At 41.2% G+C, this 25,870-nt stretch overlaps 1 protein-coding gene across 3 annotated transcripts in view; it reads left to right on the forward strand.

The window, feature by feature from the left end:
- Positions 1–25,870, forward strand: part of me1 (malic enzyme 1, NADP(+)-dependent, cytosolic) — a 194,088-nt gene that overhangs the window by 75,234 nt on the left and 92,984 nt on the right. For all 3 annotated transcript variants that reach the window (XM_062063613.1, XM_062063615.1, XM_062063612.1), the window contains exons 2-3: positions 2,038–2,171; positions 13,055–13,204. In XM_062063613.1, coding sequence (XP_061919597.1) covers positions 2,038–2,171; positions 13,055–13,204 — 284 coding nt within the window. The remainder of the gene's footprint in view (positions 1–2,037; positions 2,172–13,054; positions 13,205–25,870) is intronic.

Genomic DNA, 25,870 nt, shown 5'->3' on the forward strand with positions numbered 1-25,870 from the left:
ACAAATTCACTCAAAGATTTAACTATGTATTATGTAATTACATACTGCATTGAACCACATTGAGAAATAGAATAATTGCCAATCTAGGGACCCTCTGTAAAGCAGGGATGTGAAAAATACATGTATTTGTACTTAGATTTAAATCGGTACATAGCTCTATCGAATTAAAAGCTTTGTACTGTACACTTTTTATATTGGGAACAGTAAGCATATATTTGCGGTTGTGACGCACCTCTACAAGCGTGACTAAGAGTAGACAACATTTTAGACTACATGTAAATGTCTCCAAAAAATATATATATTCTATTCAAATTGATTGAGTTTTTGTTTAGGTTATTTTACTAGCTAATAATCTTATCGATTAGTTTGTTCGATTAATCAAGTAATTGGATAAAACACACTTTATAGCCTCTGTATTTTAGAGAAAATAGTTTAAATACGTATTTTTTTCTGCTTTCCATAGCCTTCATTATATTTTCTTTTTTTTTTTTAAATAATAAATGCACATCATTAATATTGAAATTGCACTTTTAATGTATGCACACCAACGCTCTCATGTGCGCTCTGTTGCAGCGACCGTGCGAAAACGAAACTATGTCTGCGCATTTAAAATTTCCGGGCACTTCATGCCGTCTGGATTTTTATAAACTTTTATTAATTACTTTAAACAATTAATCAAAAGAGTATGAATTTAAGATTTTTTCTAATCGATTTAAGCGATTAATCACTACAGCTCAAATTTTTTTGGTCTTGATTTGTGCGCTTAAAAATACATCAATTTTTTTTTTTTCTGGACTATAAGGCACACTTATAATCCTTTTTTTCCCCCTCAAAACTCAACAGTGCGCCTAATGTACGGAATAATTCTGGTTTTACTTACCGACCTCTAAGCTATTTTATTTGGTACATGGTGAAATGGTAAGTGTAACCAGTAGATGAAAATCACACATAAGAGATACATGTTGACTGCAATATGATGGCAGTCACACACAAGAGATACATGTAGGCTTCCCTATGATGGTAAAATGACTCAAGTAAACAACAGCAACATTTGATATGTTCTACGAATGTTTTAGTACGACTTTGGTAAGCTATGATGTCGCACCGCTTGATGGATTGTACTGTACTTCGACATACAAGTATTATTATGGTGTGTTTATAAGGTAAGACATCTGGTGTTTTGTTTTGCAATATTACGCAAGAGCAACTTTTCTTACCTTCTGATACCTGCTGATCTGTATTTGGGATCTGCATAAGTCCTGAAAAATTGCACGCGTCCGCCTTTGTAGTCTGTGCCGACGACGTTGTCGATAAGCTTCTTTTTCTCTATCTTCTTGTTATGGGACATTCATCCTTCGCTTTTGCCATTTCTAATATAAAGTAGTGTAAAGTCATGACTTATATCTGTCAGTAAACTTGCCATGAAAGCGCTAAAACATACCGATGTAGTGAGTTTACATTATTCACTCAAGGAACTTTAGTTATTAGAGAGTTCCGCTCCGACGGTTTTTCACGTTGTTATTGCACTAGTGAGCCACGGATGAGGAGATGCTGCTCCGTTATTGAGTTAAGTAAAGTCTGAATGTCATTAAAACAGTTAACTCCATCTTTTGACACTTCTTCCACTCCCGTCCGAGACGCTGCCGAAGTTGAGCCATGTGAATAAAACCGCCCACAAAACGGCGCATCCGGAAGCGACTGTCAGAAAGCAACTTGAAGATGATCTGTAAAACATAATCTTTGCAACATTTTGACCAAGAACCACCATTACATGTTATGTAGACCACAAAGAAGTGTTTTCAATTTAGAAAAAAAATAAAATAATATGACTCCTTTAATGCACCCTATAATCTGGTGCGCCTTATATATGAAAAAAGATTGAAAATAGACCATTCATCGGCAGTACGCCTTATAAACAGGTGCGCCCTATGGTCCGGAAAATACGGTACTAAATCATGATCGTTTTAACAACTCCCCCATCCCTTCTGCATGATAACATATTAGTGAATAATAGGCTTTGTTTTTTTGTGTTGAAAGGGCATGGCATTCACCCTCGATGAGCGCCTGCAGCTGGGGATCCACGGCCTGCTTCCTCCTTGCTTCATTACTCAAGACGTGCAGCTGCTAAGAGTACTTAAGAACTATGAAATGATGAAACATGACCTGGATAGGTGAGAAAGAATACTCCCCAGCAGTGGGTATCCACACATACATCTTGTATTTGGAATTTTGACAGATTTCCCAGAGGATTGTGCTCTCTCTGAGAGAAATCTACATCTGGAGGTTTTCATATTTAACTTAACAGACTTTTATATTGTGCCTTTCAACTCCTACACTCCAAAGTTCTCAGAATCCTCCCTTTTCTCCCTCATAAGTATTTTTTTAAACCCTGCAACCTTAAACTCCAGTTTGCATGCTTCATTCCGGAACACAGTGCACATTCTTTAGAGTGAGTTGTGTTCCCCTATCAGGCCAAATGTCTTCCTTTTCTCAGGAACTTTGGCTAAGCTCCACACTGTTATTCTTCTTCCATCCATCCATTTTCTACCGCTTATTCCCTTCGGGGCCGCGGGGGGCGCTGGATCTTATCTCAGCTACAATCTGTTATTCTTCTTATTTGCCATCAAAACCATCTAAGAACTAGACAAATAGTATTTACTGGACTGCAGGGTAAGACACAACACAAAATGGCAGGGGAACTATGTGAGAATGCTGTTCATAAACTACAGTTCAGCATTCAACACCATAGTCCCATCCAAACTCGTCATCAAGCTCAAGGACCCGGGCTTGAACTCAACCCTCTGTCAGTGGGTCCTGGATTTTCTGACAGGCAGACCACAAGTGGTGAGAGCAGGGAACTGCACCTCATCACCCATCATCCTCAACACCGGTGCCCCCCAGGGCTGTGTTCTGAGCCCCCTCCTCTACTCACTCTACACACATGACTGTGTGGCTAAAAACACCACCAACTCCATTGTGAAATTTGCTGACGACACAGCTGTGGTGGGCCTGATCTCCGGTAACGATGAGACGGCCTACCTGAGTGAGGTGAAGAACCTGGCACTGTGGTGTCAGGAGAACCACTTCGTCAGCAAGACCAAGGAGATCGTAGTGGATTTTAGGAGACGGGGGGCAAGGAACTACAGTCCACTCAGCATAGACGGGACGCCGGTCGAGAGAGTGACCAACTTCAAATACCTCGGAGTGACAATATCAGAAGACCTGTCCTGGACCACACACATAGACAACGTGGTGAAAAAGGCACGGTAGCGTCTCTACATCCTCAGGAGACTCAGGAAGTTCAAGCTAAACCACAAGATCCTCAGAAACTTCTACTCATGCACAACAGAGAGTGTCATGACTGGAAACATCACCTCCTGGTTTGGGAATAGCACCGCTAGGGATGATGTTTGATAAGGAATTATCGAGTTCGAGCCTATTATCGAATCCTCTTATCGAACCGATTCCTTATCGATTCTCTTATCGAGTCCAGATAGGTTGTTGTATATGGAAAAAAACACACAATATTTGGTTTAACAAAAGCTCACTTTTATTATATAGTAAAAAAATAAAATCTAATAAATAAATAAATATTGACTGTTACCCACCTAAAAAAATAAAATAAAATAAATAAATATTGACTGTTGTTACCCAAAGTATATTAAGTGGGATTTTTCAGAGAAACAAATATATACAGTAACACAAAAACAACCTGTCTCTGTGATCACTATAGGTGTATAAATAATAATATAGTGTTAAATAAAATCAGTCCCTTGGGCACAAAACTGAAAATAATACAGCTCTCCAAAAAGTGCACTTCTGCTGCTATTTGACTTAACTGTTTGTTATGATGCTTTGACATTTTTGCACTTTATTTCTTTATTGAAAGAAAATTCTATGAAGAGAAAAGTTCTTTGCAAATGTGGTTACAATGCTAAAAAATGAAAAGTTAAAGCTAAAAAAGAAATACACTTTATTGAGTTAACATTATTTCTTTATAGTAGGAAAAATGTTATGAGCTAGAGAATATAACAACTACACTACCCAGCATGCAACAGGAGTTACGAGCATGCGCGGTAGCCCCGAAAAGTGTTGCATGATGCCACGCTGTGAAAGTAAACGTCAAGAACTCAGCCAACACGCCTCGTCTGCATTATTTATAACTAGACCGACAACACATCTACAGTGTGATTTTGTTTTGTTTACAAGGAAAGAAAAACAAAAGTTAAAAAAGGGAGATATGTTGTATATATATATACTGTGCTGCGGTTGTTTTAAGAACGTTGCGACAGCTGCCGTAAAGGAGGTGCGTTGCTAGCCTGGTTGCTATGTTTCCGGTTGGTCGTAAAAGTGTTCGTCATGTGTTTTACCCTGCTAAAATCTCTCAGTAAAGTTATTCGATGGATTATAGCTTTTGTTTTGAACTTTATTACACCTTGGAGCGCTTTTTCCCGTCCATTGTTTTCCTGCTTTCGCTATCTGCGCCTAATGACTGAGCTACGTGACGTCAATTATTGTGATGTCCCACGGAGCATTTCTGGTCGGGACGGGATTCGAATAAAGAATCAACTCTTTTCCTTTACTATAGTGGTCTCGATAACGGGTACCGGTTCTCAAAAAGGGTTTCGAGTCCGAGGACTCGGTTCTTTTCTTATCAAACAACCGGGAAAACCGGTTTCGAGTATCATCCCTAAGCACCGCACATGATCGCAACAGACTGCAGAGAGTGGCCAGATCAGCCGAGCGCACCATGGGAGGTGTGCTCCCAACCATCTGCAACATCTACACCAGGCGGTGTAGATCCAAGGCCAAGAGGATAGTGAGGGACTCTAGCCACCCAAGCAACTGCCTCTTCTCACTGCTGCAGTCAGGCAAGCGCTACCGGAGTCTCATGGCCAACACAGAGAGACTCAGGAGGAGCTTCTATCCCCAAGCCATCAGACTGCTCAACTGCACCGCTGATTAACACTTATCACAATTGCACAAAACCGCACGCACAAGAATCACTTTACTTACCACTGTAATTACCGGACTACAATACTCTTCATTCAATGACTGTAAATGTAAAAACAAGAGTATAAAGAAGTCATACTGTTCCATTACCTTTGTTCATACTACTGTCACTACTCAACTGCCAAAAGAACTGTAGACACGTTAATATTTATTACTTCCTATACTGTATATACTGTATATACTGTTATACTATTTGACATTGCACTGGTACTGTATGTGACTACTGTACTTTTACTTGTACTGATACTTCTACCATAACTACTGGGACTTATTGTGCAACTTATTGTCTTGTAATTAATGTACATCCAAGATATTCACATTTTTGTATTTTTTGTATTTAGTGTATTAGATTCAGCAACTAGTGTTTGGATCCCACTGTACGCAATATATGAAGAGCATGGAAAAAAGCATTTCACTGTGGTGTACTCTGCATGTGACGAATAAAACCTTGAACCTTGAACATGACACAGTCAGTTATCTACATTAAAAAAAACAATAAAACTACAATGAAAAAAGATTGCCGAAGATGATCTGGTATTGGAACCCTTTTTCAACATTGACCATGAACGACTGGACTGGAGAATAATATCAACTAGGACAATGTATCCCCAAATATCAGGTACTACTGCTCATATTACTTAGATTAACAATACAATTGCACACAAAGGTGCAACATTTATCATAATTATTGAATACATTGCCTGTTTATGTACAATATAGTCTATATTAGTCATGGGTAAATGATGCCTCAGTAAGTGTTTGGCACACTCACTGCCTGTATCGACACTCACTGATACTGTTAGTGGTATATAATGGTCATCTGCCACCTGCTGGATAAAATAGTCACTACATCTGACCTGTGTATAAACTTAATTGTTTGTTTATCAATATCCCCATTAGCTGATGCAAAAGTAAGTAACGTAGATATTTTTCCTGGGGTCAAAAATTTCAAAATTGCTTTAATACTTGTTCAACATCAGGGCAAAGAGGAATGCATTCAAAAATAAAAACAGTTCCACATTAATTACATATAATAGGTGTGCTAATATAAAATTACACAATGGCCATAAAAGTACAATAAACCAAATAATAAAATAGTTATTCTTTCTTCAGAAAGTTACTAAAAAACCTAACATTTAAAAATAATAAGCAAATATATTTGTTGTTTTAATCAATATCTGTGCAGAAAGAATATTAAACACGCTCTTTTTTCCCTATTAGAACACTGTAAAGAAAGACTATTAGAAAGGTGAAATTGTTAAACACAGTAAGTGAACAGACAATTACTATATGCTTAAATATGGAGAAAGAGTACAATTAAATATATGCCTAGCTCCAAATGCTTGACATGATCTGCTTGTCAATTGCCTCCTTTTACAACCCACATCCCTTAGTCAAAAGTTCCATCATCAGTCATTTCAAATGTCAAGGATGAGTGATTTTCTTCTGAGACTGGATTTAAATAGCTCCTTGCTAAGCACCCACTTTTGCACCATAGCAACAGCATGGCAGCAACACCTAAATAGGCTTATACTTTTCATTTCCATACCCTATTAGTGTCACTGACAATTGGTCTCTGGCCCTTGAGAGCATTCTATACTTAGGCTTTGCTCACGTGGATGGATGGTCATTATCTTGTTGCAATTGCTATCCTTTCTGTTTCAACCTGCTCCCGATGCATCCTTGGTCCACTACTTGAAAGGCTTTTTTCAACTTTATCTGTAACTGTATCATCTCTTACTTATTTTATATTTTAATTTAATATAATTAAAGATGAGCTTTTTATGACAAGTTTTGGAAACAGCCCTAGAAATTCATTACCTAAGATGTTTGCATAGGACTAAGGTATTCAGCTTCACCGGGTTATCAAGCGGGACTAATAAATATCAGTAAGGGCCAGAGTCTTTCCCAGTGTTGATATTAGAAATTATTAGGAAACTAAAAATAAATGTGCAGACCAGAGTTGAAAGATCATTTGTGCTAAAAACGATTATGATAAGAGTTTTTTGTTGTAACACTAGGGAGGATATCGCTTAAAAATGTCAAAGCAACAACAGATTATTACTGTTTTGATAATTCACTGTTCAAAGTGCTTCTCAAATATTTTCTGTTACGCCCCCCTAGGAGGAAGACAATATTTTGCTCGCCCCCCCCACTCTTTACCGTGACTATAAATAGTATAATTTGCCTATAAAATTGCTATAATTATACCTCTGCATAACTTTGTAAAGGAAACAACACACGGGTCTTTCTTCGTCTCCCACCGTGGTGACAGTGAAGCCAAGTGCGACATACGCTTAATTATATTCTGGTAAGGCAAAAAAAGGATGTTTTCTGAGGTCACACGCACCGATCCGATGGGACAGGTGCAGACATGGCCGCCGTTCTCCGCTCTCTTTTCAGCAGATGTTTTTTTCTTTTGTTCTCCTCTGCCGCTTCTACGCCTTGGCGACAGAGTCCACGTCAGGAAGAGCGATCCGCAGCGGCAGCTTCCATGGCAGTGAGCTGTATGTTGCACTTGTTTAGGAAGGTTTTGTGTGGTAGGCGGATTAGTTGGCGAAACATGATAATGGCCTCTAAGCTCCTACAGCTGACTCGCTGAAAAATCACACAATGTGGGACAGGATCCTGCCAGGTCACCTTTAAGATACATTGTAGACACCTTACATAAAATGCCTCCAGCATCCTGAGATGGCGAGCATAAATTGTCCATGTCTCACAACCATATAGGAGGGCTGTGATGCATTTTGACTTGTAGACTGAGAGACTGTGGTGTGGAGGTGGAGGTTATATTTGTTGAAGACTCTCTTCGTCTGCCGCCCAAAGGAGAATGAGGCCTATTCGACCTGGTGTTATATGTCCTGGTCAATCCTGCAGTCATCTGAGAGGATGCTTCCCAAGTATTTGAAGTGTGGAACGATAGGGGGTGCATAAACCAGCAATGGTGCAAGTTGGAAGTCTGTGGGGGTTTTAAAGACAGGCAGAGGGATGTCTGTCTTAGATATGTTAGTAATGCTTTTCCGCAGCTGTAATGGTGGCCTGCAGAGCTTCTGGTGTGTGTGCCACAAGGGCACAGTCATCAGCATACTGGAGTTCCAGTATGCGGACAGACTGGGGTTTAGTTTTTGCTTGGAATCTTCTGATGTTCTTCGGATAGGTTCTCATCCAGGACACCCCACTTCCCTCCTCCATTTGTTGAAGAGAACTGGGACAAAGGTGCAACCTTATCTCACACCAGTGGCTACTTTAAAGGGAGCAGATTCCAATCCAGCTATTGTGACCTTAGCCATTATCCCATCATGGAACTGCTGCAGGATGTTTCCAAATTTCACCGGGCAGCCATAGTGTCAAATGCCTTGGGTAGATCCACAAAGCCCATGAACAGGTCTTGCTTCTGTTCGCGTAATTTTTCCTGCAGCTGCCGTAATGTGAAGATAATGTCCACTGTGTTGCTGTTTTCCCAAAATCCAGACTGCGATTCTGGCACCAGGGCTTCAGTGAGTCTGTGGATCATGATCTGTGCCACAATTTTATCAGGAGAAAAAAAAAGTTCTTTATCCCTGCTATTTTCACAGATTGATTTGTCTCCCTTGTTTATACATTTGGTGACATGCCTGATGTTTCTTCCTGCTGTACAATGGATTGGGTTACAGCTTCATAGTGATACGCTGAGAGATTACCACTTTTCTTGCAGTTTGTTGTAGCATCCCTTTCCAGGAGAGGCTCAATGTTCTCTGATTAGCTCAGGAACAACGGAAAATGCTTGCCGAGCACAGTTTAGCCTCTTCCTGGTAGACTTTTGGATGCGTACTGCTGGGTGGAGATTAATTTTGGACATGGTAATGATAAATCGATGGTCCGTCCAGCATTCCGCCCCTCTCATGGCTCGAGTGATCTGGACGTCTCTCAGGTTGGACTGCCTGACAATTACACAGTCAAGAAGGTGCCGGTGCTTGAAGGAGGCACTGCAGGGGGGCTTGGCGGTGGAAAGGATGTGTGCCAACAGGACGAGGCTTACGCACTTCAATCAATAAATAAAAGTTTATTTATATAGCCCTAAATCACGAGTGTCTCAAAGGGCTGCACAAGCCTCAACGACATCCTCGGCTCAGATCCCACATCAGGGCAAGAAAAAACTCAACCCAATGGGATACAATGAGAAACCTTGGAGGGGACTGCAGATGTGGGGACCCCCCTCGACCTCCCCGCCCGCCTCCCCTGGGTGACCGGTGCAATGGACGTCGAGTGGATCTAGTTAATAGTGTGACAGTCCAGTCTATAGTGGAGCCAGCAGGGGATCATCTTGAGTGGAGACAAGTCAGCAATGCAGAGACGTCATCAACTGATGCACAGATGAGTGGTCCGCCCCGGGTCCCGACTTTGAACAGCTGGCCCAACACACACACACACCACACACACACACAAAAACACACGCACACCCACACCCACACTGTGAGAGACGGGGCTACATTGTGGACTGGCCCGCCACAATTACAGGGCTCATTTATTCATTCATTGTCCAGAATGTTGCACGGCCCACAGAAAGAGACCACACGCATGCATTCAGGCAAGTAGTGAGGAGGAGGAGTGCAAACAGTGACTAAGACCCTGAGCGGAGAAATCGTTCCTGTTTTGTCACAAAATGTAATACCTTGAGGGTAGTCAAGGAACAGACTAGCATCTCTACAACAACTAGTTGCAATTTCTTTTCGTCCGCAGCAGGGTGTAAGACCCCGCTTACATGGCAAAAACTGAATTGGTTCTCACAATCCCCTTTCACTAGTGATAGGTAAATGACGCCAGAGGCTGTATTAACAATGCGCAGATACTGTGATGGTGTTTTATAATGCCGCCATCCGCTGGATCAAAAAGGTCACTTTGTCTGATCTGTAAATAAAATACATACAGTTGTAGGCATATACCTGTATATAATTGTGATAAAAAATATTAGTGTCAGTATTATTTTGATACCTAACTAAACACTAATGTAGTCCTAAAATATAATAATAATAAGTATCCCTGTCAAACCCAGTAAACTTTTATTTTTCATTAATATATAATTTTTTAAAAAATTGTAATTTGATGTCAACAACTTTTAATTATCCTAAATGAGTAGAAAAACTGGACTCTCAGTCTCTGTTGGCGAAAATTGCACTTCAGCAACTTCTTGAAGTGCAGTTTCTTCCCTCGTTAGAAAAACAGGATCGCGTGGTTTGTTGTACGTCACTTTCACTTTGACATTACTTTCAAACAAATTCTTCATACTTGCTCGTTTGTCTGTGTTGATGGGCTCATCTTGTTCATACGGTTTGAAGCACAACTATTCTCACACGGACATTTGGCTTTGCAATCATATTTTTTCTCTCCAAATTTTTGTTACTTTGCGGTGACTCACTAGCAGTGTTGGGACTAACTCGTTACAAAGTAACGCGTTACTGTAAAGCCGTTACTTTTGGCGGTAAATAGTAATCTAACCTGTTATTTTTTATATTCAGTAACTCAGTTACCGTTACTACATGATGCGTTACTGCGTTATTTTACGTTATTTTTTATGTAGTATCGGCTAGAAACTGCGAAGATCTGAGTGTGTATTATTGGAGCGCTGCAGAAGAGGCGACGGAGAAGAGGCACACTTTGTGTGTGTGTGTGTGTGTGTGTGTGTGCGTGTGCGTGTGTGGGGGGAGGGGCGTGTCTGTGTTTACTAACAAGACATGGCGAAGCCGAAGCCGAGTTTCTTAACATGGAGATATTCTCACTACTTTTCTTTTGTCGACCACAAAGAAAATAACATTTTAGTTAAATGTAAGTTGTGTCTTGGATCAAAGATCCTATCCTAGCAATTCAAATCTGCTGATACAGCTACAAAAGAAACATACTTCGACGATGCTAGTAAAGAGAGACACACTTCACCTCCTAAGCAACAGCGGCTGGATTTTAACAAGGCACTGCTAGCCAGGACAACATTGATAGAGCCATTGCAACGTGTGTGCTAGAAGACATGCAGGCTATTTCTACAGTGGAGTCACCCGCTTTCAGGCAGCTAATTAGCATGATACCGGGCGTCAAATGGCACCTGGACAGTGAGTACATAAAAATGGAATGCGAGCTAAAAAAACACTTCAAACTTTGCCTCTGCTCATCATTCAGCACTGAAGGTACACACACTCTGTCAATTATCTTATATACTCTTTCATTCTAGACTTCTAGAGTGTTTGATCATCACATCACTCTAAATGTATAGACTATACGGTTCACAAACCTTAAGAGGGATGCTAGTGGGCCAGGCCAATCTTTCCTTATCTCTAAACTAAAACTGGGGAAATGTGTAGAGTGTTCTGAGCTTCAGACATGATTTTATTTCAGAATTCCTTGAGAGAAAAAAAGGCCTGCTTAGACTTTGTGTATGTAGTGTGTGCCTTCCTTGGTTAACAGCTAAGTTGTTATTATGCTGTTTGTTACTTATGTATGTTATGTTGCAGTTATTTAAAATAGTTTTGTCAATTTGTTCTGGCCTGGAACAAATTGGCCCTTTGAAACATATCGTTGTGTGTTGTATGTAGACCACATTGCTTAGCAGAGTTCAGTGATGCAAATGCATGTCAAGTTGATCAACAGATTGTATTATTCTCCAGTGCAATAACAGTACTGAAATGAAGGCTAAAAGGGCATTAAAGGGGGCCTTAATTTTTTAATTTTTTTATTTTTAAAATCTAAAAACCATAAAAAAAACAAAAACTTCCAACATTGTTTTATATATGTAATGTAGCATTGTGCACATTGATGTAGTATTTCGGTCATTTCAAACATTACCGTAACTTGTTTCCTGTGATCAAGATTGTTCTTTGGTTTGCTCTCTGTGAAATTAATGTCAACAGCAACAACACAGAGAGCACTTTTTACTAATAAAGTAGTGCGATACTAATTATTTGCGGCATTGCAGCAGCTGTCCGGGAAGAATAAGAAGCCATTCAGAAAGCCTGAATAGTTAGTGACAGCCAATTGTCACTGCATCCAAAATACCTACCCTTCAACAACAATTAATTTTTGTCACTGTGGTACTGTAGTATCCTCGGTAATGAACTCGCTGACGGTCAAGCTAAAGAGGGAGCCAAATCTGACCAATCTGAAGTCGACTGCCACAACGATTCCGCCAAGGCGGCAATCCGACGGGTGACTAGCGGCGGTCCAATCCAGCACAAACAGACTAGACAAATCTATGGTGGTAGGAGAAGAACAGACGACGCAGGTGGGCACCACCCTGAGCTGAAATACCGTCTCGCCAAGTTCAACTGGGCCGTGGACAAAATCGTGCGGCCTTGGTGAGCACAGAGTCCATGACTGCCCGCGCTCTAACCGCCCCCCAGCTGAGCCGCCACCCCCAGATCTGCGCTATTTAACCTAGTTGCGTTTTGTTGGCGCACGAACTCCCTGAAGTTTCCCAACCTGGTCTCCATGACCTACAATAGAAGAAGGTCAACAACAACTAAAGCACCTTCTTGTTATTTATTTTATGGCGGGTCACAACCAACATTATTAGCAGCTAGTCACTGGCTACATGCTAGTGGTCGGAGGAGCAGTGTGAGCAACGCCAGAAAAGTAGTTCCTATGTGTTAGCTCTTAGAATAGCAATGTCGGTATAGCTTTGTTAATATGCAGGTCACAGCATGTAAATGTAGCAAATTTGACGTAATTTTAATGTTTGGTTGTTTTTTAGAGAGAATCTTATTTACCTGCCTTGTTATTCTCCACATACTTGCAGTTTTTACTATTTAATACGCTCATAAAAAGGAAAGACGTTTGCTATTAAATGTATTAAAAACAAGTGGAATTCCTCTTTAAAACTTTTGTTTTGGCCAGGCAGTGTATCTTCGCTCCCAAGTCATTTTTGTAGCTCCGCTGATCTTGCCCGCTACGTCACATGTAACATCTGACTTCAATGAAACTTCAATAGAGCCCTTCACAGTGCAGCAGATATGAGTGTTCAAGAAGTTAAAGATTAACATGTGGCATTCTCCACTCTGCTCATCTCTGTCCTCCTCAGGTATGTGTTTTTGATGGGCCTCCAGGACCACAGTGAGAAGCTCTTCTACCGCCTGCTGACTTCAGACATCGAGAGGTTCATGCCCATCATCTACACACCCACCGTGGGCCTCGCTTGCCAGCAATATGGCTTGATATTTAGAAGACCAAGGTGACACTTGCACACACACACACACACACACACACACACACACACACACACACACACACACACACACACACACACACACACACACACACACACACATCAAAATCTTGTTTTATTAGGTTTGTGGCCTCTGTCCAAAGTTGAGTTAACAGCAGGCTGACTGGATGAGAAGCCATTGGGGTGATGAGGTGTCTCCTTATTAAAGGTAGCACCTATAGGAGTATTTTAAAGGAAAATATATTCTTTAAATTGGATGGATGTAGCAACTAAGGTCTCATTATAAACCATGCGGTCATTCACTATAACAATACGGGAATGGATAACAAAGACAACTAGATGATGCAATTTTTGAAGGAATTGCGTGTGAATGCTCCAATGCTGAAGTTGAACTGAAATACTGGAATTTTTTTGGAATTGTTGAAGTAGAGCACGGCAGCACGGTGTAATAGGGGTTAGTGCATGTGCCTCACAATACGAAGGTCCTGAGTAGTCCTGAGTTCAATCCCGGGCTCGGGATCTTTCTGTGTGGAGTTTGCATGTTCTCCCCGTGACTGCGTGGGTTCCCTCCGGGTACTGCGGCTTCCTCCCACCTCCAAAGACATGCACCTGGGGATAGGTTGATTGGCAACACTAAATTGGCCCTAGTGTGTGAATGTGAGTGTGAAAGTTGTCTGTCTATCTGTGTTGGCCCTGTGATGAGGTGGCGACTTTTCCAGGGTGTACCCCGCCTTCCGCCTGAATGCAGCTAAAATAGGCTCCAGCACCCCCCGCGACCCCGAAATGGATGGAAGTAGAGCACACAATTCCTGAACAGGCTGAATATTTTTTAAAGTTGGAACAGTTTGAATCAGATGAAAAATGTGGGATTTGTGGAATTTTGAAGAATGTCCCACTGATTTAAATTAAGATTAAGATTAAAGATTAAAGTACCAATGATTGTCACACACACACTAGATGTGGGGGGAATTTCCCAAAAATGTGGGAATTTCGGGAAAAGCGAGATTTTTTTTTTAATGGTAAAAAAATTTAATGGTCTGAATGAGTTGAAATGGTTGGTGTTGAAATGTTTTAAATCGGTCGAGAAATGTTGAAGTAGTAACATGTTGAATTAAGAAATGGTATTACGGAATTCCTGGAATTTTGGGAAAATCGAGAATTTTTCCAGTTCAAAAAACAACTTTGTTTTTTGTCCTAATTATGAGGAATATTTTGACAGTGGAACGGTTGAAGTGGGTTGAAAAATGTGGGGTGGAAATAGGGCTTTAAAAAACCAGAAATTCTAGAAAATCCTGGAACTTTTTTGAACTTGGGAAAGGGTAGTTAGAATTTTCAGAATGATGGAATGGGTTGAAGGAGAAATGGTTTGAATTGGTTGAAAAATGTGGAAATGGTGAAAGTTTGAAAAATGGTTGAATTAATTTTGAATGGGAAAAATGTCCCGGAAAACCTGGAATTCTGGGAAATCTGGGAATATTTTGATTTTTTTAAGGGAAAGCCCTCGATTCCCGAATAGGCTGAACAGTTTGAAGTTGGAACGGTTTGAATCGGGTGAAAAATGTGGAGGGTGGAGCGCGCCAACATCTGGAGAAGAAGAAGTTGTTGAATAATAATAATAATAAATAGATCGGTAGGTTGGAGTTCAAATCCCAGCCGAGTCATACCAAAGACTATAAAAATGGGACCCATAACCTCCCTGCTTGGCACTCAGCAACAAAGGGTTGGAGTTGGGGGTTAAATCACCAAAATGATTCCCGGGCGCGGCGCCGCTGCTGCCCACTGCTCCCCAAGGGGATGGGTCAAATGCAGAGGACAAATTTCACCACATCTAGTGTGTGTGTGACAATCATTGGTACTTTAATCTTTAATAGATGCATTTTGATGTAGAAAACCATATGTGTGAATGCTTTGGAGCTTTCACACAATAATTGCTCTTGGTTTACATTTGGCGGCAGTTATTATATACAGAAAAACGAGCTATAGAGAAAGAAAGGCTGGTCTAAATTCTGCGTTTAAATAACTTAACTGTTTCAAGATTTTTAAAGTGTTATTTACTGGAAAAAGAACAAGCATTTTATATGTGAATTCCAAACACAGCAAAGTTATTGCAAAATATATCACGATTATAACCACACCTGGTATCAGTCAGCAATGGGGATTCCCTTCAATAAACAGACCCTCATTTGCAACCTTTTACCTAAAAAAAAAAAAGGCAAAACCACTTGGATAAACAAATCAGCATGGTAGAGATTGGATAGTTTAGTGAGGTTCTCGGATCATTAGGAGCAGGCGTTTTTGGAGGGGTGGAATAGCACTTTTGTCTTTGGATGACTTTAGAACAATGTGGGTTTGTTAGGATTATGCTTTGACTGAGAAAGATGTTTGGTAATGTAACATATGACATTTATAACTACACAAAAGCTTTTATTATTTTGTACCACATTCTGTATTGTGCTGCTTTGGTTTTGGTGTTAAGCCAAAAATATAATCAAACTTCACTATCAGAGGAAGTAAAACCTCCTAACAAGATGTCTGTATGTAAATCTGTTGATGGATCTTTACCTTTGTTAGAGAGTAGCTTGAAGCTCAGGTGGCGTGCATGTTAAATTTCCAGCCAGACCCACAAGGGCCAACGGACGACTCTGGCCCGCCCAAGGCGCATGGTGGCACGGCAAGCTCCATGTCCGAGATTGGGCACCCTTTTGGTGGCCGCACGTCCCGACAGGCCGCACGGGTCTTGCGTCTTGGAATGTCCTCCCAACGCACTCGCTGTATGCCTGCTGGGCCTTGGGTACTTGGCTCGCCTCCTTCCCCAGAGAGTAGTTGGGGTTCAATAATCTATGACTGCAAGGTTCGTAGTCGATTCAGACTCCTCCAATCTTCAAATTGTCAACTATTTGAAGAAACCTCTCAATAAGGTGATCGTTTACTAGTAATTTTGCATGTTTAATTCGGATAAACTCATGCATGGAAATACACTCACGTGTATTTAATACTTACCGTAAAAAAATAAATAAATAAAGTGGTATTTAATGTCACAACCTAAAAGTGTTGGAAAACATTTAAAATAAAAATTTATTTTCTCGGGTTAAGAACGTCTCTTAGAGAAAGGTTCATAACAGCAGACTTAAGAAAAAATTTACTATTAGTGGATCAGTGTCATGATGAATCTGATATTGTACAACAATGCAATAACAGACTAAGTAACACTGGAAATGCTCAATGCAATGTTGCAATGCTCTTGAATGCATGCAACAATTTTTAACGCAGCTTATGACACATTGATTTTTAAAAGTGTGTAAATAAAACTTGCAAACTAAATTTTTGCAAGTCAAGTTTGTAAATGAGGCCTAATGCAGTATTTCCTTGTCTTGCCATCCTCATATATTTGTTCCAAAAAATTGATACACATAGACTTCTTTAATGTAATAGACTTTTGGCTTTCGTGTATCATTACACCACCAAGGATCTTTTGGCGTCGTACTCGATGTCCCTTTAATTAGTATGTGCAAAAGCCAATATGGCAGCATACAAGCATATCTGCTAAGGCTACAGTTAGTTGCCAGATGATCCAGATTTGGAGGTTGTGGTAAGCCGTTTGAGCTGACATTTGGTTGGACAGCTCAGCTTAAGGCAGACCACTTTATACTGTTGAAATCAGTTCAGGGTTCACCTGGACTCAGTTGCTGCCTCGTGTCAACTCGGTTCAACAGGTTCATTTGTATGACTATATGCAGTACGAGCAAAGCTCTTTCAACAGTTGCATGTAGGTATTGAACGGGTGAAGCTTTCATTCTAAATGTTGTGTTTGGAGCTACACTGTTTTCCTTGGCACTGTCACTGGATTTAACTTTATTCAGGTGGTTTTAAGTGTGAGCTCGTGTTCTTAGAATACTGACAGTCAAATGACCGTACTGATCTATTGTCCCACTTCCTAGTATGGCACATCACATACGGCAACTAACAAGCGGTGATTAGTTAGTGTAGTTGGCAGCAATGCATATTTTTGCAAGCTATTTTATAAGGGAATATGTTAGTACTTCAGTTAAAGTGATGTCAGGAAACCGTCTAGGACCCAGTTTAGAATTATATGCGGAACAATTGGAGAGGGTTATAAGAGTATTTCCCCTTATCATTTAGTCACACTGAGCACAGCCAACACAACCACGGAATATGAATCCCCAAGTGTTTCCCAGTATTTGATTATATGTTTACTTTGCATTTACAGTATAAACCAAAGCTCTTCTTCATATAACTTGCTTGCCAAACAGCTCTAGATTCCTGCAGAACAATGTGGAACATAGTCCTTGCATGTTTCATTACTCACTCTAAAGTGAGCTCAGGGAGCCATTTTATATACTCTGTCAAGGTCCAACCGCACTGCATACGACTTGATGCCTAAGCCCCCAAGTTGGGAATTTGACCCTTACATCTCAATCAGCTCCCCCCAACATACACACACATACATAAATCTGATTTTTATCAGCTCAGTCTCATTGTCCTTCGCTTGAGAGATAACAATTGGGCTTTGCAATATCACGCAGTGTTTCCCAATCTTTAATTAATTTGTGATGGTCCTATGGTGTCAAAACAGTGCCAAAATCCTCGACTCGTTTTGCACACACAAAAACTCATTTTATGCTTGAAGAAGAGTAGTCTTTTGACTCTGAAGTTGAAACAAAATAACCAATTTCTTATGAAGTAAAGTGCTGAAAATAAAAACACAACAGGCTCCCTCAGATTGGCTCTGACCAGCAGACAGTAGACGTTTAAAGTGACCAATCAGAAAGTAGGGCTGGGTAATATGAACGAAAAAGTATATCTCAATATATTTTTACTTGAACTCGATATTCGATATATTTATCGATATGTTTACTGGTGAAAGTATACATATAAAGATATTCATTTTTGAGCGAGAGTCACTGAAATTGAAGTGAATGACAACTGTACAACAGTCAGTGGCACTTTTATTAACCCAGTTAGTCAAGATGGGTATTACCAGCACAGGAAATAAATGGTTTAAGTAGCACAGAATTACGTAACATAAATAAAATAGAAACATATTTAGATAAAAAATGAATTTGCAGGCAGGCACTTTTTTAATTCCCAGTCGACGATGTAATGGACTGTCACACACGTACGGTTCTGGATAGCGCCAAGTAAGTGACTTTACTTAATTTTGCGGCTATGATCTTCCTCACTTCGCCATCCTTTTTTGACAGCATTTCTCGTGCGAAATATGCCCGGCTTGGCAACTCAAGAACAGTTTTTGATTTGGGCTTACATGGTAAACAACTCAAATGAATGTTTTATCCAGACGCATACATTAGTCCAAATGTGGCCAAACAGATGCATTGTGGGTTTCCTGGACGTGGTCTACATCGCTAAAAGAGAAACCCTCTGCGATCTTCCACTAGTTTTTTTAATATATACACTATCAATCAATCAATCAATCAATGTTTATTTATAAAGCCCTAAATCACAAGTGTCTCAAAGGGCTGCACAAGCCACAACGACATCCTCGGTACAGAGCCCACATACGGGCAAGGAAAAACTCACCCCAGTGGGACGTCGGTGAATGACTATGAGAAACCTTGGAGAGGACCGCATATGTGGGTAACCCCCCCCTCTAGGGGAGACCGAAAGCAATGGATGTCGAGTGGGTCTGACATAATATTGTGAAAGTCCAGTCCACAGTGGATCCAACACATCAACGAGAGTCCAGTCCATAGTGGGGCCAGCAGGAAACCATCCCGAGCGGAGACGGGTCAGCAGCGCAGAGATGTCCCCAACCGATGCACAGGCTAGTGGTCCACCCGGGGTCCCGACTCTGGACAGCCAGCACTTCATCCATGGCCACCGGACCTATGCAACTCCCCCTCGCAAGGGACAGGGGAGAAGAGGAGAGAAGAAAAGAAACGGCAGATCAACTGGTCTAAAAAGGGGGGTCTATTTAAAGGCTAAATTATACAAATGAGTTTTAAGATGGGACTTAAATGCTTCTACTGAGGTAGCATCTCTAACTTTTACCGGGAGGGCATTCCATAGTACTGGAGCCCGAATAGAAAACGCTCTATAGCCCGCAGACTTTTGGCTCTGGGAATCACTAATAAGCCGGAGTTCTTTGAACGCAGATTTCTTGCCGGGACATATTGTACAATACAATCGGCGAGATAGGCTGGAGCTAAACCGTGTAGTATTTTATACGTAAGTAGTAAAACCTTAAAGTCGCATCTTAGGTGCACAGGAAGCCAGTGCAAGTGAGCCAGTATAGGCGTAATATGATCAAACTTTCTTGTTTTTGTCAAAAGTCTAGCAGCCGCATTCTGTACTAACTGTAATCTTTTAATGCTAGACATAGGGAGACCCGAAAATAATACGTTACAATAATCGATACGAGACGTAACGAACGCATGAATAATGATCTCAGCGTCGCTAGTGGACAAGATGGAACGAATTTTAGCGATATTACAGAGATGAAAGAAGGCCGTTTTAGTAACACTCCTAATGTGTGACTCAAACGAGAGAGTTGGGTCGAAGATAATACCCAGATTCTTTACCGAGTCGCCTTGTGTAATTGTTTGGTTGTCAAATGTTAAGGTGGTATTATTAAATAGATGTCGGTGTTGAGCAGGACCGATAATCAGCATTTCCGTTTTCTTAGCGTTGAGTTGCAAAAAGTTAGCGGACATCCATTGTTTAATTTCATTAAGACACGCCTCCAGCTGACTACAATCCGGCGTGTTGGTCAGCTTTAGGGGCATGTAGAGTTGGGTGTCATCCGCATAACAGTGAAAGCTAACACCGTATTTGCGTATGATGTCACCCAGCGGCAGCATGTAAATACTAAAGAGTGCAGGGCCAAGAACCGAACCCTGGGGAACTCCGCACGTTACCTTGACATAGCCCGAGGTCACATTGTTATGGGAGACGCACTGCATCCTGTCAGTAAGATAAGAGTTAAACCAAGACAAGGCTAAGTCTGACATACCAATACGTGTTTTGATACGCTCTAATAAAATATTATGATCGACGGTATCGAAAGCGGCGCTAAGATCAAGAAGCAGCATCATATATGACGCATCAGAATCCATCGTTAGCAATAGATCATTAGTCATTTTTGCGAGGGCTGTCTCCGTAGAGTGATTTGCCCTGAAACCGGATTGAAAAGGTTCACAGAGATTGTTAGTCACTAAGTGTTCATTTAGCTGCTGTGCGACAATTTTTTCGAGAATTTTGGAAATAAACGGAAGGTGGGAGACCGGTCTGTAGTTTACCATGAGGTCGAGGTTAGGTCTTTTGAGCAGAGGATGAATAACCGCTTTTTTGAATGCTAGGGGAACAGTGCCGGAGGAAAGTGATAAGTTTATAATATTTAACACTGATGAACCTAATAATACAAACAGTTCCTTGATAAGTTTCCCAGGAAGTGGGTCAAGTAAACATGTTGTTTGTTTTATCCCACTTACACGCTGTAATAATTCCTCTAATGTTATTTCATCAAAAATAGAGAGACTATTTTGGAGGGCAGTTTCCGTCGTATATACAGTCGTATTTGTGTTAATAGAACCCAGTTGTAGCTGGGATGCGTTGTCTTTAATCTCCTTTCTAATGAGTTCAATTTTCTTATTAAAGAAATTCATAAAATCATCTGCCGAGTGGGTGGAGCTACTGGGAGGAGTCCCTTGTTGGGTTAGCGATGCTACTGTACTAAACAGAAATTTAGGATCGTTTTTGCTGAGGCGGATGAGATTTGAGTAGTATTTAGCTTTAGCTAAGGTAAGCATGCGTTTATAAGTCATTAAACTATCACTCCATGCTTGATGGAAAACCTCAAGTTTAGTCGCGCGCCATTTGCGTTCCAGATTTCTACATGATAATTTATGAGCTCTAATTTCTTCTGTAAACCATGGGGTGCGCCTTTTAGGGGCCCTTTTTTGCTTTAGCTGTGCTACACTATCAATAATTTCGCGCAAGGCATCGTCAAAGTTGTTAGTGAGGTTATCAATAGAGCCGACATAATTTGGGAATGGTGACATTACCGAAGGCAGTAGGTCAGCAAGAGTCATCGTTGTGGCAGCATTAATGTTGCGGCCGCTATAGCAGTTATTATGATTATTAGCTTGTTGACAATGAGTCAAAACTTCAAATTTTATAAGGTAATGATCGGACATTACTTTAGTATATGGAAGTATCATAACTTTGGAGGTGGTGACACCCCTGACAAGCACTAGATCTATTGTATTACCGTTGCGATGCGTGGGATCATGTATTATTTGTGTAAGACCACAGCTATCAATTATGGTTTGGAGCGCCACGCACTGAGGGTCCGATGGGGTATTCATATGGATATTAAAGTCCCCCATTATGATTATATTGTCGGCGTGCGTCACTAGATCAGCAACGTACTCTGAGAATTCACTGATAAAGTCCGAATAGGGCCCAGGGGGGCGGTAGATAACAGCCAGGTCGAGAGGTAGCGGTGTGACAGACCTCATAGTAAGCACCTCAAACGATTTATATTTATTATTTAGGTTAGGGGTAAGGTTGAAATTTTCAATGTATATTAGTGCGACACCCCCTCCCCTTTTAAGAGGACGGGCAACATGCGCATTCGTATAGTTAAGAGGAGATGCCTCATTTAGCGCAAAAAATTTGTCTGGTTTGAGCCAGGTTTCGCTAAGACCAATGACGTTAAGATTGTTGTCACTAATGACCTCATTAACTAATAACGCCTTGGGAGACAATGATCTTATGTTTAGCTCATATTATAGGTATTGGGCTGTTTTGAAGAGTTTTTGTTAAGATTACCCGTAGTAGCAATATTAACAATGTTGCGTTTATTATGCGTAGTGCACTTTAAATAGTTTCGACCATATCTAGGAATTGATATGACGGGAATTTTCCGATTGTTTGCTTGGTGCTGCAATAGACTGGACATATCATAATTTGCCACCTCAGTAGAATGCATGTCCACTTCTGACACAGACACAACAGAAAAAACATTATTAGAATTGTGTATTATTCTAAGAGAATTGCTATGCGTACATGGATTATCCAGCCTGGCGCTGGCTAGTTCTAGCTTAACTGACTCCTCACCCGGACTAACAGACATTGTAATTGCCTGTGACCGGGCTTGCTCTAGTGTAGTCAGTCAAGTGAGACTTAAACAGTAGTCCATGTTTCTAGACAGGATGATGGCGCCTTCCTGGTTAGGGTGAAGGCCGTCTCTCATCAGCAAGCCTGGTTTGCCCCAGAAAGAGGGCCAGTTATCAATAAACGTTAGTCCCTGTTGCCTACAGAAGATAGACAGCCACTTGTTAAGCGAGACTAATCTGCTATACCTCTCATCATTGCCTCTCGCGGGCAGGGGGCCAGAGACAATTACTCGATGCCTGGACATCTTTCTGTCGAGATCACAAGTCCTGGCTATGTTTCTCTTTGTAATCTCTGACTGTCTCATTCTAGTGTCATTGGAGCCAACGTGTACAACTATATTCGCATAATTAGTGGTGCGATTAGCCTGTCGTACGTGTTTACTAGGCCTGTTGCAAGTTAGCTCCCTAAGATTAGCTTCAATGTCAAGTGCTCTGGCCCCGGGGATACACTTTATTGTGGCTGGTTTGCTAAGCTTTATGTTTCGGGTGATGGAGTCCCCTATGACTAAGGTGTGGTGCCCGGTAGACTGGGGTGTAGGACTAGCTAAAGAGCTAAATCTATTATGCGTCTCAACCGGTACACCGTAGCTTGTAGGCCGCTTAGGACTGCTACAAGCTGGGCTAGTTAGCTCGCTACAGCTAACGCTAGCAGATGTGTCCGCAACATCTAAAGTTACGACATTACTCTGCTCTAACTGGCGGACACGGCCCTCTAGCAGAGCCAACCTCTCTGTGAGTATGGTGCAAGACGCGCAGGAAGCCATTACTCACAGTGTTTTCTGTCACCGAGTGAAGTTCCTGCTGTCCTCAGGGAAGTGGTCGCGGTATGCGGGAGTAGCTTCCTACTTACCTTCTGACCGGCGCTGCCTTTCTCCGCGCTAGCTTAGCAGCTAGCTAGCTGAGGAAAGGGTGGTGGGACAGAGATCGGATGATTTGCAAGTTAAATAGTACCACTAAATATGTTTGAGAAGTGATAAAGAAAGCTGTAGAACAATTAAAAGCACACATATAGAGCGATACTTAGCCTTTTTCGCAACAGCGAACCGACGGCGAGCAGTCACGCACGGTGAACCGGAACCGGAAGTGTCTACCGTTCAAAAGTTTGGGGTCACCCAAACAATTTTGTGGAATAGCCTTCATTTCTAAGAACAAGAATAGACTGTCGAGTTTCAGATGAAAGTTATCTTTTTCTGGCCATTTTGAGCGTTTAATTGACCCCACAAATGTGATGCTCCAGAGACTCAATCTGCTCAAAGAAAGGTCAGTTTGGTAGCTTCTGTAACGAGCTAAACTGTTTTCAGATGTGTGAACATGATTGCACAAGGGTTTTCTAATCATCAATTAGCCTTCTGAGCTAATGAGCAAACACATTGTACCATTAGAACACTGGAGTGATAGTTGCAGGAAATGGGCCTCTATACACCTATGTAGATATTGCACCAAAAATCAGACATTTGCAGCTAGAATAGTCATTTACCACATTAGCAATGTATAGAGTGTATTTCTTTAAAGTTAAGACTAGTTTAAAGTTATCTTCATTGAAAAGTACAGTGTTTTTCCTTCAAAAATAAGGACATTTCAATGTGACCCCAAACTTTTGAACGGTAGTGTATTTCGCCCGCTTGAAAATTCCCTCTTCTCTTCTACGACTCTCTCGTCGTCATTTGGGATGTCTGTTGTGATTTCCCTATCTTGCCTCTGCGCCTGTCCCTAATGTTTTGCCCTAACATCATAGTGTACAACCAACCAATCACGGATGTTCTTATATGTGCAAGCACATCTTGGAAGGAGGAAGGGGAGGGGTTAAGTAGCCATGGAGTGTTGAGAGGCAGTGGGAAAGCGGGGGAGAACAAGGAACACAACAAATAAGCGGCGTTTGGTTATTTTAACGTAAAATTAATTATATCGATGTTATGATATTTTCTTAATTCATATCTAGTTTAAAAGTATATCGATACATCTTACAAACTCGATATATCGCCCATTCGTAACAGAAAGGAGTGGCGATGCTGGGCTATGTATTCAATGCACATCCCAAGTTCCAAAAGGATGGAAAGTCACGGGCGTGGAGAAAGAGAAAGACACATCCCGAGTACAAACAGAGTCCGCACGCCAGTAAAACGAGCACAGAGCACAAACGTAAAATGTGTCTGCCCACGCATGCAGAGTGTTGTTTCTCAGTGCAGGGATTTTGGCACTGTTTCATGCCATATGGTCCACCCTGAATAGATTTGGACAATCTCAAATAGATATGCTTTACCTGTTTACCCTCGCTCATAAACATGTTACAATATCTGTGAACAGATATTGTTGTTACAACTCCGTAGAGTAGGTGACATCATACGTCTACATCATAACACACCTCATACACGCCTGGTTTGCCACAGAACAAGAAGACATAGCAGGAGGGATCAGTGTTGCCAACTTGGTGACATAGTCTGCTCAGTGGCCCTGTGGTTAGAGTGTCCGCCCTGAGATCAGTAGGTCGTGAGTTAAAACCCCGGCCGAGTCATACCAAAGACTATAAAAAGGGGACCCTGCTTGACACTCGGCATCAAGGGTTGGAATTGGGGGTTAAATCACCATAATGATTCCCGAGCTGCTGCTCACAGGGGGTGGAACAAGAGGATGGGTCAAATGCAGAGGGTAATTTCACCACACCTAGTGTGTGTGTGACTATCAGTGGTACTTTAACTTTAACTTTTTTAGTCGCTATATTTAGTGAGTGTTAGGACCCCTCAGATTAGCGATGAATATAGAGACTTTTCCTGGTCTTATTGAAGACGTTTTGAGACTAACATGAACACAGGTACCGTAAATACTTTCTGATGTTTGCTTGATTGATATATTTCCTTAACTGTTCAGTAAAATCAACTGAAATATTTACATTCACATAACCAAGACAACAGTCCCACTGTGGGTGTGTATGCATGCGTGTCCCCTGGCTGGAACACTATCACCGCTCAGATTCGGTCTCTAATCACTGGAACTCGCGTATAAAGAGTTTTCTGTTCGAAAACTGCAGTCGTTCCTTGTTTTGCCTGAATTTACCACTTAATCTGCTTCATGGAGTCTAAACACTCCAACATCGACTCCGCGCAGAAGACCAAAGGTCAAGCGCTATTAAGTGTAAAAACACGACAATTCAGTGATCTTTAGATGGGGCATAGGGAAGAAAGAGAACCGCAGAAAGGCACACATTTAGGTATAAGAGGATTAGATGACATGCTTACTTTTTATAGATTTGTTGGCTCAAAAGCAACCACAGTGTTCCGGAGTGAACATTAGTCTTTATTGTTTTAACTATAAAGCATGTTGTGTCTACTGGCTGTCAGCTGACCCTACTGACTTTTTGTCAGAAAAAATATAACATATTCTTACCTCATGCTAATAGTATGCCTGTTTTTTTCTTTTACAAAATTCCAGTGTCAGTGTTTCGCTTGTGATGCACTTCCATGGAATGTCCAAGTAAACTGATAAAGCCTTCTCGGTCAGTCAGGCTCTTCAAGGAGCT

Source organism: Entelurus aequoreus, linkage group LG11 (assembly GCF_033978785.1).
Source record: "Entelurus aequoreus isolate RoL-2023_Sb linkage group LG11, RoL_Eaeq_v1.1, whole genome shotgun sequence".
Classification (NCBI taxonomy): Eukaryota; Metazoa; Chordata; class Actinopteri; order Syngnathiformes; family Syngnathidae; genus Entelurus; species Entelurus aequoreus.